The following is a 16,749-nucleotide window of genomic DNA, read 5'->3' on the forward strand; positions in this document are numbered from 1 at the left end:
AAACTTCTGAGCATCAAAATGCTCATTGAGATAAGCTTAAATTACTGCTAACATCATAATCAGAAAACTTTATCAACTAGTTTAGATACTTTTAGCAAGCATTCCAGTTAGAGTTCACATTTTCCCCCTCAAATCACTTGATTAATTTCCCTTCCAAAATTACTAGTTTTAATTACCAAAAGCAAGAGACGCACAACTTAGTTACCTACAAATAATACAAAAAGTAAAACTGCAGAATGTTGAGAAACTGCAAGATGAATTCAAGAATAGACTGCTTCAACATTCCTTTTCTTTCATAAAGATTAATAAAATGCATTTTGTAAAGCACTAATGTTCAAGTTATTCAAGGACACTACAGCGAATACATTTGATCTGAAGAAGGAAATTAAAGTATGGTAATTAAATCAGAGAATACTGGTTTCCTTAACTTAAGCAGATAAGAGGCAATACATTTCTAGCAATGACTAACACCAAAGATCACTGAGATATTGAGGCTAAAGTCTTCAAAGAGCTGATTTATCAAAGCAAGGCAACAAAGGAAGTGTAACTGGAAAAGTGTAACCATGGCATCCATCTTCAAACAATAACAAAAACAATCCAAACCTATTGGACAATTGTGAACAACTGGTAGTCATGGAGTCATAGAAAACACAGCACAGAAACAGATCCTTTGAATTGACTTTATTACTTACATCCTTCAAATACATGAGTAAAAATTTTTACATTACATCATTCAAATATGCAACTATAGTAATTTATAATAAATATCATGTATATCAGGACAGTCAATATAATAAAGAGATACAGTGGTGTCAGCATAAATTAAGCAGTCTGATGACCTGGTGGAAGCTGTCTTGGAGCCTGTAAGCCCTGGCTTTTATGCTGTGGTACCATTTCCCGGATGGTAGCAGCTAGAACATCTTGGGGTTGACTCGGGTCTCCAATGATCCTCGGGCCCTTTTAACATACCTGTCTTTGTAATTGTCCTGAACAGTGGGAAGTTCACATCTACAGATGCGCTGGGCTGTCTGCACCACTCTCTGCAGAGTCCTGCGATTGAGAGAAGTACAGTTCCCATACCAGTCAGTGATGCAGCCAGTCAGGATGCTCTCAATCATGCCCCTAAAGATAGTTCTTGGGATTTGGGGGCCCATACCAAACTTTTTTAACTGTCTGAGCTAAAAGAAGGGCTGCTGTGCCTTTTTCGCCACACAGCCGGTATGTACAGACCACATGAGATCCTCAGTGATGCTTATGCCAAGGAACTTAAAGCTGTTCACCCTCTCGACCCCAGATCTATTGATGTCTATAGGGGTTAGCCTGTCTCCATTCCTCCTGTAGTCCATAACCAACTCCTTTGTTTTTGCGACATTGAAGGGAGAAGTTGTATTCTTAACACCACTGTGTCAGGGTGATGACTTCCTCTCTCTAGGCTGCCTCATTATTATTTGAGATTAGGCCAATCAGTGTAGTGTTATCAGCAAATTTAATTAGCAGATTGGAGCTGTGGGTGGTGACAGTCAGGACATAGAAACACAGAAAACCTACAGCACAATACAGACCCTTTGGCCCATAAAGCTATGCCGAACATGTCCCTACCTTAGAACTACCTAGGCTTTACCCATAGCCCTCTACTCTTCCAAGCTCCATGTAGCCACCTAGGAGTCTCTTAAAAGACCCTAACGCTTCTGCCTCGAGCACCGCCGCCGGCAGCCCAATCCATGCACTCACCACTCGCTGCGTAAAAAACTTACCCCTGACATCTCTGTACCCACTTCCAAGCACCTTAAAACTGTGCCCTCTCGTGCTAGTCATTTCAGCCCTGGGGAAAAGCCTCTGACTATCCACATGATCAATGCCTCTTATTATCTTGTACACCTATGTCAAGTCACCTCTCATCCTCTGTCGCTCCAAGAAAAGGCCGAGTTCACTCAACCTATTCTCATAAGGCATGCTCCCCAATCTAGGCAACATCCTTGTAAATCTCCTCTGCACCCTTTCTATGATTTCCATGTCCTTCCTATAGTGAGGCAACCAGAATGGAGCACAGTACTCCAAGTGGGGTCTGACCAGGGTCCTATATAGCTGCAACATTACCTCTCGGCTCTTAAATTCAATCCCACAGTTGATGAAGGCCAATGCACCATATGCCTTCTTAAACACAGAGTCAACCTGCGTAGCAGCTTTATGTGTCCTAGGGACTCAGATCCCAAGATCCCTCTGATCCTCCACACTGCCAAGAGTCTTACCATTAATGCTATATTCTTCCATCATATTTGACCTACCAAAATGAACCACCTCACACTTATCTGGGTTGAACTCCATCTGCCACTTCTCAGCCCAGTTCTGCATCCTATCAATGTCCCGTTGTAACCTCTGACAACCCTCCACGCTATCCACAACACCCCCAACCTTTGTGTCATCAGCAAATTTACTAACCCATCCCTCCACTTCCTCATCCAGGTCATTTATAAAAATCACAAAGAGTAAGGGTCCCAGAACAGATCCCTGAGGGACACCACTGGTCACCGGCCTCCATGCAGAATATGACTTATTTGTCTTCTCTTTGCCTTCTGTGGGCAAGCCAGTTCTGGATCCACAAAGCAATGTCCCCTCGGATCCCATGCCTCCTTACTTTCTCAATAAGCCTTGCATGGGGTACCTTATCAAATACCTTGCTAAAATCCATATACACTACATCTACGGTTCTACCTTCATCAATGTGTTTAGTCATATCCTCAAAAAAATTCAATCAGGCTCGTAAGGCACAACCCGCCTTTAACAAAGTCATGCTGACTATTCCTAATCATATTATGCCTCTCTAAATATTCATAAATCCTGTCTTTCAGGATCTTCTCCATCAACTTACCAACCACTGAAGTAAGACATACAGAGAGTAAAGGAGAGGGCTTAGTACACAGCCCTGAGGGGCACCTGTGTTGAATGTCAGAGGTGAGGGAGCCCACTCTTACCACCTGCTGGCGATCTGACAGGAAATCCAGGATCCAACTACACAAAGCAGGTGAAGGCCGAGGTCTCTAGGCTTCTTGTCGGACCTGGAGGGAATTATGGTGTTGAATGCTGAACTGTAGTCCAAGAACAGCATTCTCACATACACATCTGGAGAAGATGGATGCTTAAGGACAGTGTGTAGAGCTGTGGCTATTGCGTCGCCTGTCAATCGGTTTGTCAGTAGGCAAATTGTAGGGGGTCCAGTGTGGGTAGCAGCATGCTGCAGATGCAGTCCTTGAACAGCCTCTCAAAGCATTTGCTTACTATTGAGGTGCAACAGGACACCGGTCATTCAGACATGTTACCTTGTTCTTTTTAGGTACAGGGACAATGGTGGATGTTTTGAAGCAGGAGGGCACTCTACACTGGGAAAGAGAGAGATTAAAAATATCTGTAAACACACCTAGCAGTTGTGCCGTGCACATCCTGAGTATTCGCCCTGAGATGCTGTCAAGTCCCGCAGCCTTGTGACTGTCCACCCGTTGGAAACACCCGTGTACTTCAGCCTCAGAGATGACCAAACTGCTGGTCGCACCATCTGCAGGTCTCTTCAGGGGCTCAGTGTTGGCGACATCGAATCAAGCGTACAAAAGATTTAGCTCATCTGGGAGAGAGGCTTTGATGTTGGAAACTTCACTGCATTTGGTCCATCTTGTCTGTGCCGAATCATTTAAACTGCCTAGTGACATTGACCTGCACCCAGGCTATAGCTATCCATAACCCAGCCATCCACATACCTATCCAAACTTTTCTTAAACATTGAAATCAAGCTTGCATGCACCATTATGCAGCTAACTCCACACTCTACCACCCCTCAGAGTGAAGAAGTTTCCCCTCATGTTCCCCTTAAACTTTTCACCTATCTCCCTTAACCCACCCAATTTATTTTGTACAAATATCAGGATTACATCTATCAATCATTGATTACAAACATGTATCTGGACCAACAAACCCTGCCTTACCATCAACATTTTGGACCAAATATTTTCAGTCTATTTTACTGTAATAACAGCTTGCAAGTGTCTGAATGTGTCAGCAGATCATTTGTTCTAGTTGATCACACTGGAGAAATTGGCACAACTTTCAGACAGCCGAATCCATGACAACAAATCATATACACAAGAGATTCTGCAGATGCTGGGAATCCAAAGACATTGAACGTGTTATGCATGACAGTAACTACCTTTGTTAAACTACACACATATGTAAATCTTGAAGCTGCTTTCAGTGTCATTGTGTGATTATGGTGAATGCTGATACTTTTTTAATATATATTTGCAGCAGCAGCATAATTTACATAAGTATAATTTTCTATAAGCAATCCTTCCCTCATTCACAGCATGAACATTCAGTTGACCAAAGAAGAATTGTTACAGGGATTCTGCCAGCCTCCTTACCCTAACTCCTCACCATCTACCCTACCCTGCACTGATACTACTCTGGCCCTCTCCCAACGTCCTTCCTTTGGCTTTCTGGCTCACTCACTTCCCCTGCACTGCCCACTCAGACACTCCCGTATTCACACCACAACCACCACCTTGATTCCCCCACTGCTCAGGCCCTCACCATTGATTCCCTTCCTTCTACCACTCATTGACCTTCGCTGCTCCCCTTCAGAAACCTACACATATCCCTATATGTTCATTAACCTATTTCTACTGCTCTGCCCTTCCCGTTACCCTACCCTGTTTCTACACCTTCCTCCTACCCCTCCCCCCCGCGCCCCTTCCTCCTGCCCATCTCCCCCCCGCGCCCCTTCCTCCTGCCCATCTCCCCCCCGCGCCCCTTCCTCCTGCCCATCTCCCCCCCGGCCCATCTCCCCCCCCGCGCCCCTTCCTCCTGCCCATCTCCCCCCCCGCGCCCCTTCCTCCTGCCCATCTCCCCCCCCGCGCCCCTTCCCCTGCCCATCTCCCCCCGCGCCCCTTCCCCCTGCCCATCTCCCCCTCAGCCTTCCAGCAGCCCAGCACATACTTTCCCCTTCCCTCGTATTTCTCCTCCCCCTTCACTCGTCCTATGTGGACACACATTCAACGCTAAACCACTACGGCCACAAACTTCGCTGACACCTACACTGCTCCAAACCGGCGCTACAGCAGGCAGTCACGGTGCGACACTGACCTTGAGCTTGTTTAATACCCCACTGTTCTCCAAAGTTTGCACCAACAGATCCCGCAGCTCCGTATCCTCCTCCGCCGACATATCGACAACAACCGGAACGAGCGCTCCGTCCACATTCGCTCTTTCGCCACCACTGCACGCTTCCTCAGCAGTGGAAGTAAGTTAAATTAGTATCCTTGGCGAAAAGGGAGTTTTACCAACGCTTATAGTTGATGGTTGTGATTTTTAAAAATATTATAATATCATCAGCCGATAACTTTGAAATTGATCTGACGAAAAGTAAGGCTCGAATCGAACGCTAGCGATAACGGTCTCCCCGTGGAGGGGCGCGCGAGAGCGGAGCGAGAGGCGGGAACGAGGGGCGCGCTCCCGAGAACTCGCTCTCAGGTACTTTCTGCTCCTGTTATTGACATTTTCTGTTCCTGTGCCGAATTTACAGAAATTGTTTAATAGCCCATGGGCACTCACTGGTCAATAGGTAACGAGCCGGAGCTTCGTGTTGAGAATAGTGGTTTCGAGAAGGCAAGTGGAGTTGAAGAGGGAAAGCCCCCGAGTTGTCTTTTTCTCCGTGTGCCATTACCTTGTGCGTCTGACCTAGCATTGATGTGGTTCCATGATGTGAAGTGGAGATGCTTGCCAGCAAGTTAATTGACTGTTAATCTAAGTTTGGACCGTTACGCGAAGTAAACAAACTTTTACTGTTACTTCCCCACCAAACACACACACACAAACCTTAACGCAATACCTTCTAAGAAATGACATTTCGACTCCGGGGAAAATATCCTTACATCTACGTCTTCCGTAATTTTATATACATGTCACCCCTTAGCCTCCGACGCCCTCGAGCAAACAGTCCGAGTTTTTACATCTCCGTACAAGTAATATTCTCTAATCCAGGTAACATCCTGATAAACCTCTTCAGTTTCCGTGGTTCTGAAGAAATTCAGAAAACCTTATGCCGGATTTCCATAAAACCCAGTAGCAGAATTAGTAATTAGGCTCTTCGGCCCGTCGAATCTGCTCCTTCATTCCATCATGGCTGATTTATTACCCTCTCAACCCCATTCTCTTGCCTTCTCCCCAAAACTTTTGACAACCTTACTTGTCAAGAACCTATCAACCCCCGCTTTAAATATACCCACTGACCTAGCCTGCACAGCTGTCTGTAGCGAAGAATTCCACAGATTCTCTGCCCTCTGGTGAAATAAATTCTTCCTCATCTCTGGCGGAAAGGGGCATTCTTCTACTCTGAACTGTGTCCTCTGGTCCTAGACTCTCCCGAAAAAAAAACGAGCTCCTTTTTCCATAGATGCTACTCGTCGACCTGCTGAGTTCCACTAGCAGATTGCTTGTTGCTTCAGTTCGGCAAAGGAACAGGCTCTTTGTCCCACGATGTCTTTGCTGACCATGATGCCAAATTAAACTCATCCCATGTGCTTGCATAGGTATGGAAGTCTGTGTACAGTGTTACGAGAATACACATAAAATTAAGATGTTTGCTGGCCTGGGCTAGCATCAGTGGCATCAGCAGTTGGTCTGCCACCTGCCCTCAGGGGAAGGAGAGATAAGGAACAATGGAGCAGCGTCTGGAGATGTGTAATGAAGGGATGTGGGAGGAAGAGCTGTCTGGAGCGGCTCCCCCCTTTGAGCCCTGAACTGTTTGAAGTGATGGACAGGCGATACCCCAGCAGGGGGATAAAAAGGGACAGGTTCGCTAAGACAGACACACACGCCACCCGAGGTAACGAGACCCTGGAAGCGGTGCGCCTCTCACGAGTGGTGAGAAGAACCGGACAACGCACAGGGTGGAAAGGTACGATCAGCGGGAACCCGGTGTGTGTCCGCCCTTGCCTGGGTGCCGGGTTCACTGCAGAGGATCGACCGCATCTGGAGGAGGGGTCACAGTCGGTGACCTCAGGTGACATCACCAAGGACCTGCCCAAAAGCTGTTTGTGAGCCATCCCGCTGGTCTGTGAGTGAAGCCGTTCTGAATGATCAGTTGTTCCTATTCTGTCTCTCTCCCCCCACCTTGTCCATCGCCATGGCAACGATTACTGCGAACTGAACTACAAACTGGACTGAACTTTGAGTCATTTTGAAATTGGTCATTTACCCCTAGACAACGATAGAGTTTGATTGATGCTGTTATCTTAATTCTGTGCACATGTGTGTTTATCATCACTGAACTGTTGCATTTATTATCCTTTCGATTACTGTGTTGCTTGTTTCTTTAATAAAACTTTCTTAGTTCTAGTACTCCAGACTCCAACTGAGTGATCCATTTCTGCTGGTTTGGCAACCCAGTTACGGGGTACGTAACAACAGTATCTCCATTCCATGTCTGTTCACATTGCCTTTATAAGTGCCTCTTAAATGTTGCTGATGTGTCTGCTTCCAGCACACCCCCGGTACTGTGTGTGTGGAGGGGCAGGGAAGGGGAAAACTTGCCTGAAAAATCTTTAAACTTTCACCTCCCACTTTAAAGCTATGCTCTTTAGTATTTGACATTTCTACCTTGAGAAAAGATCTATACACTCTGCTCCCTTCCTAATCGTATATACTTATAATTGTATAGACGTATATCAAATTGCTAAATTGGTTTACTTTCATCAAGTGTACAAAAGTACAGTGTCTTATATACTGTACATACAACTCAATTTATTGCGCAGTGCATTAAGGTAGTGCAATGTAAAACAATAACACTGCAAAGTGTCGAAGTTACAGAGAGAGTGCAATGCAGATCGACAAACAGGTCATAATGAGGTAGATTATGAAGTCAAGAGTACACTTTATCATAGTTGGGAATCATTCAATAGTTTCGGAGGGTAGTGAATATTGGTAGCTCCGGCTGAGGCGGTTGATGCTGCGGTGTTCGCCGAGTTTGGCAATTAGCTTGCAAATGTTTCATCACAGGTCCTCAGTGCAAGTTGTTTTGCGTTCACGCTGGGCGCGGTCGCCTTTATATCGCCTCGCCGCCCCGCCCTTCGCTTGCCTCGGTCCTGATTGGCTTCAGTTGGCCTTTGAACTCTATTGGCTCGCGTGTCTTTCGCTCTTAGGGGTTCATAGCTGGCGTCTCTTTCGATATGTTTGTTTACGCAGTTATTTGAAGAGAACCACGCTTCTAAAAAAATCTTCACGCCTGCTTCATCCAGTTAAAGCGGTGTCCCTCTTGGTCTTCATGTTCCGAGATCAGTGACAGTGGATCTTGTCTCCGTACCGCCAGTTAATGTTCCTGTAAACGAGTTGAGAGCTTACGTCCAATCTGTTCGATGTAGTTAGTTCTCGTTGCAGTCTCCACAGGTGATCCTTTCACCACATTACTTTTGTTGGTTGTCTTTACTGCTACACTGGTTCTTGAGACAAGGCTCTTTTAAAGTCGCCATTGGGTGCTAGGAATTAAAATGTTTGACCATAGGGAAATTCCGCTCTTACTGAATGGAGCGGCGTTGCTTAACAATACGTTCCCCCAATTTACGTCGGGTTTCACCAATGTAGCGGAGACCACATCGGGAGCACTGGATACAGTAGACGACCCCAACGGATTAGCTAGTGAAGTGTTGCCTCACCTGAAGGGGGCCCCTGAATAGAGGTAAAGGAGGAAGTAAATAGGTAGGTGTAGCATTTTGGTCGCTTGCAGGATGAATGGATAAGGGAATCACTGAGGGAGCAATCCCTGTGGAAAGCGGAGAGTGCGGGAGGAGGTGTGACAAATGAATTTAAGGGCAGGATGGAAGTTTCAGGCAAAGTTGATGAAATTAACAAGTTCAGCATGGGTGCATGAAGCAGCAGCAATGCATTCGTTAAAGTAGCGGAGAAGTTGTGGAGTATTACCGGGGAAGACTTGGAACATGGACAGTTTTATGTAGCCAATAAATTGGCAGGCATAGCTGGGGCCTATATGGGTGCCCCTATTACCTTGAGTCTAGAGAAAGTGGGAAGAGACGGAAGGAGAAATTGTTGAGGGTGAGGACCAGTTCTGGCAAACAGGAGGGTGTTGGTGGAGGGGAACTGGTTGGGTATTCTGTTTAGAAAGATGCAGAGAGCTGAAAGTCCTTCTTGATGGGGGATGGAATTGTATAGGGACTGGACATCCATGGTGAAAGTAAGGTGGTCAGGGTCAGGAAATTGAAGGTTGTTGAGAAAAACGAGAGCATGTGAAGTGTCACAGATGTAACTGGGAAGGGACTGAACTAAAGGGATAGAATGGAGTCGGGGTCTGCGAACATGAGTTCAGGGGGACAGGAGCAGGCAGGAACAATGGGCGTACCATCATTAATGGCAGATAGTGGGACTTGCCAATCCTATACATATAGAATGTTTAAAAAGAAAATGGTGGGAAATTAAGCAGTCAGGCACCATCTGCAGAAAGAGAATCAGTTAATGTTTAGACAAGGTTCCTTCGTTTTATTTGAGAAAAATAATTTATTCTGGGTAGAGAGTTCTAAAGACTTGGAACCCTTTTGAAAAAAAATAGCACATCATCTGTTGTAAATTGGAAACCACCTGCTTCTTTTACACACAGGATTCCTACTTCTGGATGCACCCACAAGAAAAAAAACACATCGTTTCTCTGTTAAGAACTGCAGGGTTTAGCATGCTTTCATCATTTCCCCTCTCTTCTAGACTCCAGTAAATACAAACCTTACTGCTCCAATGTTTCATCATAAAACATAGCACCCTTTCCAGTATTGTAAAGCTCTTCCAATGATTCTCCTTCTTCACATATAGAGAGAGCTCTAATGTTTGCTTGGTTATATCAACCCTAAAGACCAAGTTGGATGCTCTGTGTACCAGAGGGGAAGGACAGCTGCTAGGGCCACCATTTGAAGAGCTGGCAATAGTGGAAAAGATTTTGAATTCCCAAAGTATACATTAGTGCCAGACAAAATGTCTTAACCTTGTACTGACAAGGTTATATTTTCTGAGGCCCATTTAAGCCAATATATGTGCAAAGTAGTAAATGAATTACAATGCCCACAGGAATGTAAATTTCCTCTAAAACATATATTTTTATGAACAAAATTCCTTACAGGCCCTTTCCCTCAACTACCATTTCACTGTGCTATTTTGAACTTTTCTTCCAACTATCGATACATCTGGTCATGTTCACAACTTGAAAACTTCCTATGAAAGGACCATTTTTTTAAATATTAGTTATAAATAGATCAATAAGCTTTCACACCCCCACAAGCTGTTACTCCAACCACATCCCCTATCCTTGTTGTGCCATTGATATTTCACCCGTTCTCACAGGGATTATTCTGGTCATCAGAAGCATTCATTCGATCTGGGACATTCAGAATCCAAATCAGGTTTATTCTCATTGACATTAGACATGATCTGTTATTTTGTGGCAGCAATACTGTGCAGACATAACAAATTACTATAAGTTACAATCAAAAATAAATAAATAGTGCAAAAAAGGAATAGCTAGGTAGCGTTCATGGTCTGTTCAGAAATCTGATGATAGAGGGAAGGAAGCTGTTCCTAAAACATTGATTGTGGGTCATCAGGCTCCTATATTTCAACCCTGATGGTGGTAATGAGAAGAAGGCATGTTACAAATAGTGGGGGTCCTTAATGATAGATGCTACCTCTTGAGCCACTAACTTTTGAAGATGTCCTCAATGTTGGGGAGGCGGGTGCACATGATGGAGCTGGCTGAGTCTACCAACCTCTAAAGCCTCTAATATTCCTCTACATCGGCACCTCCACACCAGACAGTGATGTAAACAGTCAGAATCACTCCATTTGCAGAAATTTGCCAGTCTTTGCTGACATACCAAATCTTATCAAACTCCTAATGAAGTATAGCCACTGACGTGATTATATTAATATGCAATTATAGATCCTGTGAGAGCTTAATGGCCAGGAACCTGAAACTGTTCTCCCTTTCCACTGCTGGCCCTTAATGAGGAGTGGTGTCAGTTCTCCCACCTTCCTTTCCTGAAGTCCACAGTTAATTCCTTGGTCTTGCTGATGCTGAGTGCAAGATTATTGTTATGACACCACTCGACCAGCATATCTACTTTGCTACATACTCTGCACTCTCTGCTATGGCTAGGCACAGCTCAAACAGCATCTATAAAATTGCCGATCATGCCACCATCTGAAATTCTGCCAATGAAAGTGGCGACATCAGCAATTTTATAGATGCCATTTGAGCTGTGCCTAGCCACAGTCAGGAGTGTAGGGAGGGCTGAGCACACATCCTTGAATTGCACCTGTGTTGATTGTCACCAAGACGTTATCACTGATTTGTCCTGACTCTGGCTTCCTGATGCCGAAGTCAAGAATGCATTTGCAGAGAGAGGTACAGAGGCCCAGGTTTTGAAGCTCATTAATTAGTTCTGAGATAATGGTGTTGAATAAACAGCAGCCTGACATAGATATCACTGTTGTCCATGTAGTCCAAAGCCCATTGGAAAACCAGTGATTTGGATCCACTGTGAACTGGTTGTAGTGAAAGGCAAATTGCAGTGGGTCCAGGTCCTTACTCAGGCAGGGGTTAATTCGAGTCATGACTAATCTCTCAAAGCAGTTCATCTCTGTAGATGTGAGTTGAGGCAACTCTTCTTGGGCACTGATATAAATGATGTCTTTTTAAAGCAGGTGGGAACCTCTACCTGCAGCAATGAGTGGTTTAAGATGTCACTCAGATTCCAAAGACACAGAGGTGTTGGCGCGCGGCCAAGTGGTTAAGGCATTGGTCTAGTGATCTGAAGGTCACTAGTTCGAGCCTCAGCTGAGGCAGCGTGTTGTGTCCTTGAGCAAGGCACTTAACCACACATTGCTCTGCGACGACACTGGTACCAAGCTGTATCAGCCCTAGTGCCTTTCCCTTGGACAACATTGGTGGCGTGGAGAGGGGAGACTTGCAGAATGGGCAGCTGCTGGTCTTCCATACAACCTTGCCCAGGCCTGCATCCTAGAAACCTTCCAAGGCGCAAATCGATGGTCTCACGAGACCAACGGATGCCTATTTAACAGGTCATTAGGTTAATTAGTCACATAAGTGTAATTGGTTAGGATGGGAGGGAATGTTACCGTAAATAAAACAATAACTGTCCTTGAATACTCCAGTTAGTTGGCACTGGTTTTCGGTCCCCTGCCAGGTCTACCATCAGAACCTGATGCCTTGCAAGGGCTCACCCTCTTGAAGGATGCTCTGAGACAGAGATTGAAGATTGTAAAGGCTTGTCATATGAGGAGTGTTTGATGGTTCTGGGCCTCTGCTCATTAGAATGCAGAATTGTGAGTGGGGGGGGGAGAGGCGGAAATCTCATTGAAACCTATAAAATGTTGAAAGGCCTCAATGGAGCGGGTGTGGAGAGGTTTCCTATGGTGGGGAAATCAAGACCAGAGGGCACTGCATCAGATTAGAGGAGGATCCTTTTAGAACAGAGATGAGGAGGAATTTCTTTAGCCAGAGAGGTGAATCTATGGAATTCATGCCACAGGCGGCTGTGAAGGCTGTCATTTGATATATTTAAGATTGTTGATTAGTCAGGACATGAAGGGATATGGGCAGAAGGTAGGGGACTGAGGCTGAGATGGAAAATGGATCAGCCACGATGAAATGGCGAAGCAGATTCCATAGCCCAAATGGCCTAATTCTGTTCCTTTTTCTTATGGATTCACACAGGTGGAGTTTCAATGTGTGCATTAAAAGCACTGAGCTCATTGAGGAGTGAAACATCACTTCCATACAGGAATTATAAGTGAGGGTTTTTTTTGCCTCTCATCACACTCCACTTATATTTCATATTCAGTTTTCATATGAATGCCTTCAGATGAATCAGAGATTAACTTCCAGCTTCCAGATTTGTGTTAAAGCAGGTGGGAACCTCTACCTGCGGCAATGAGTGGTTTAAGATGTCACTCAGGTGACATCTTAAATGTGGAACACAGATTCACTGTACTCGTCAAAATGCTCCACTGCTGGAGTCTGCTTAATTCCTATGGTGGAACTAAATTATTCAGAGATTGTCCAGTGGCTGCAAAGAAAAAAAACATAAGTTGCCTGATCTGACTTGAATTCATGTGTTTGGATGTAGTGATAACATGCAAGCAGTAAATTAACTTCCTTTCAAAATTATTTGTTTTGATTAATGTACCTGATACTTCATTGCAGAAAATTTAATCATTCATTTCTAAAATTTAAATGATCAGAAATATTAAACACTCTTCATCTCTGGCAACTGGCAGTCTTTAGGTTCAGGATTAAATGGCTTTCATTTCAAAAGGTTTTCATAAAATTATACAGCATACAAACAGTCTAACTTGTTCACACTGGACAAGATTTTGGGACTAGACAAGTGGAGATTATGGTCAGCATCGACTTAGTAGGTCATAAAGCTTGTATCCATACTATATAATCGATGCTGATTCCATTTGGCTGATATCACTGAAAACTTTTTCCCATTCATATACCCGTTCAAATGTCTTTTATACTTAATTATACCTCCCTCAACTACCTTCTCTGGTAGCTCTTTCCATATGCCCATTTTCTCTATTTAAAAATCCCCGTTTAATCTGTTGATCTCACTTTAAACCTACCTCTCTAGCTGCTTCATGCAACTACCATCAGGAGCCACAGAAGCCTGAAGTCCCACACCACCGAATTAAAACCAGCTTTAACTATTTGGTTCTTGAACCAACTGGCACAACCCTAATCATTATCATAATACAGCAGTGCTATGATCTCTTCACACTAAAATGTCATTGTCCTAATCTTATTCTTTCTCATAAAATTGTGTACAATTTCTCTTCTGAATGCTATAAGATACTGCAATTTAGCTTTTTATTGTGCCTGAGTATACATGTACCTGTGAGACAATTAATTCAACTTTTAGATTTCCTGAACCTGGGAAAAAGACAATCTTTCCTCTCCATGCCTAACAATTTCATAAACCTCTAAGATCTCTTCTCCATTTCCACTCAACGAATTGTTCTAGCTTATTCAATCTTGCCTTGCATCTCAATCCCTTAAGGTGAGATGAAGAGGAGTAAGAAATTGGGGAATGGAAAAAGAAAGGGGAGGGTGTTGGAAAATTACCACAAGTTAGAGATGTTCATGCCACCAAGTTGGAGGCTACCAAGTGAAATAAGACCATAAAACATAGAAGAATTAAAGCAGTCGGCCCATTGAGTCTGCTCTGCCATTCCATCTTTGCTAATTTATTATCCCTCTCAACCTCATTCTCCAGCCTTCTCCCTAAAAAATCTAGCATCCTTACTAATCAAGAACATATTAAGCTCTGCTCTAAATAGACACAGTGACTTGGCTCTTCACAGCCATCTGTGGCAATAAATTCTATAGATTCATCACCCTCTGACTAAAGAAATTACTCTTTCTGATGGGACATTCTTCTATTCCGAGGTGGTACCCTCTGGTCCCAGACTCCCAAATGATGGTGGTCTTCCTCCAACCTGAGAGTGGCCGCATTGTGTCAGTAGACAAGGCCATGGACCAACATCGGAATATGAATAATTAGTAAGATTAAAACGGTCTGCCACCAGGAAATCATTATGATGCCCCTCGTCTATCCCTTTCTCCCACAGTCCACTGTCCTCTCTCATCAGATTCCTTCTTTAGCCCTTCACCTGTCCCACCTATCACCCCCAGTTCATTTCATCCACTCCACCCCTCCCCAACCACCCACCTGGTCTCACCCATCACCTGCCAGCTTATGCTCCTTCCTCCGCTCCCCCCCCCCATCTTTCAGTCCTGATAAAGGATCTCAGCCCTAAACATATACTCTATTTCTCTCCATAGATGCTGTCTGACCTGCAGGGTTCCTCCAACATTTTGTGTGTGTTGTTCTGGATTTCCAACATCTGCAGAATCTCATGTTTATCTTTACATTAAAATTTGCCATGCTCTTGCCCATACACTTCTCACAACTCAGTGCCATCCAGCTTTGTATCATCAGCAAACTGCGACATATTACACTTGGTCTCTTCATGCAAGTCAATGTTATAGATTGTGAATTGCTAGAGGCCCAGAGCTGATCCCCGTGGCAATCCCCTACCCTCTTCCTTAATGAACATGCATTTTTCTAATCTGTGTGAACAGTTGTAGCATTTACAGAATTTTGCTAGTTTTTAAAATGTTAATTGGAACGGTGGGACAGATGATGACTTATGAGCATTAGTGATAATTAAACCAACTTTTACCACACCCAGCTGCACAGCTTCTACATATGTAGCTGTATCTATCTGAAGAGATACATAATCAACTGAATATGAAACCCAACCAAAACCTCCTCCTTCTCTAACTATGGCAATCTGAGACTAAATCAGAACATAGAACTTGCCTGGCCAAGGTTAACAAATGCTCCAAGTAGTAATTGAGTTTGGCATCAGTATATACAGCTCAGTTACACAGTAACGTGAAATAGGAAACCTTTATGAGAGTAGAAAATCAGAAAGAAATTTGCAATAAAGAAAATAACCATATAACAATTACAGTACGGAAACAGGCCATCTCTGCCCTTCTAGTCCATGCCAAACTCTTACTCTCACCTAGTTCCACCGACCTGCACTCAGCCCATAACCCTCCATTCCTTTCCTGTCCATATGAGAACACTCAGTCCTCTTTTATTGTCATTTAGAAATGCATACATACATTAAGAAATGATACAATCTTTCTCCAGAGTGATATCACAGAAAACAGGACATACCAAAAACCAACACTGACAGAACCACATAATTATAACATATAGTTACAGCAGTGCAAAGCAATACCATAATTTGATAAAGAACAGACCATAGGCACAGTAAATAAAAGTCTCAAAGTCCCGAGTCAATCGATTCCCAACTCCCCGATAGCTATCTAATTTAACTTTAAATGAGAACATTGAACCTGTCTCGACCACTTCTGCGAGAAGCTTGTTCCACACAGCTACCACTCCCTTGAGTAAAGAAGTTCCCCCTCGTTACCCCTAAACTTTTGCCCTTTAACTGTCAACTTATGTCCTCTTGTTTGAATCTCCCTCACTGTCAATGGAAAAAGCCTATCCACGTCAACTCTATCTATCCCCCTCATAATTTTAAATACCTCTATCAGGTCCTTCTATGCTCCAAAGAATAAAGACCCAACTTGTTCAACCTTTCTCTGTAACTTAGGAGATGAAACCCAGGTAACATTCTAGTAGAAAATGCTGGAAGCACTCAGCTAAAACAGTCAACATCTGTTAAAGTCCTTTTGTCAGACCAGAATAAGAATTGTAATTTAAACCACAGTACAGATCGTCCATTCATTTTGATGTCTACTGCTTTAAAAAAACACCATTAATACGTTTCTTACAAGAATCAACAAGGCACAAAGTGAGTAACTGTGCAAAACCCCTTTGGCATGATCAATACACGGGGTAATGCAAGGTCAGTATAAAGTGTAAATGGAAATTACAATTGCATCTTATTTGAATGATGCAAACATATTGCCTGCTCATAACAAGTAGTGCATTGCTTAAATAAAAGTTTCCAATCCATAACAATAGGAGAGCACTTGCACCCTATGGAGTAGACCAAGCTAATTAATTTGAAAAAGGAGTACATGGACAGTGAAAGTCAGCTTGGTCATACTTTAGCAGATTGAATCGAATCTCTTGAAAA

At 43.8% G+C, this 16,749-nt stretch overlaps 1 protein-coding gene across 2 annotated transcripts in view; it reads right to left on the bottom strand.

Annotated features, from left to right (window-relative positions):
- Nucleotides 1-5,286, bottom strand: part of cep43 (centrosomal protein 43) — an 84,771-nt gene extending 79,485 nt beyond the window's left edge. The window contains exon 1 of one of the 2 annotated variants that reach the window (XM_063056530.1): nucleotides 5,131-5,286. In XM_063056530.1, coding sequence (XP_062912600.1) covers nucleotides 5,131-5,211 — 81 coding nt within the window. In that variant the 5' untranslated portion in view covers nucleotides 5,212-5,286. The remainder of the gene's footprint in view (nucleotides 1-5,130) is intronic. The other variant, XM_063056529.1, reaches the window with a different exon arrangement.
- Between the last annotated feature and the right edge of the window lie 11,463 nt (nucleotides 5,287-16,749).

Source organism: Mobula hypostoma, chromosome 8 (genome assembly GCF_963921235.1).
Source record: "Mobula hypostoma chromosome 8, sMobHyp1.1, whole genome shotgun sequence".
Taxonomy (NCBI): Eukaryota; Metazoa; Chordata; class Chondrichthyes; order Myliobatiformes; family Myliobatidae; genus Mobula; species Mobula hypostoma.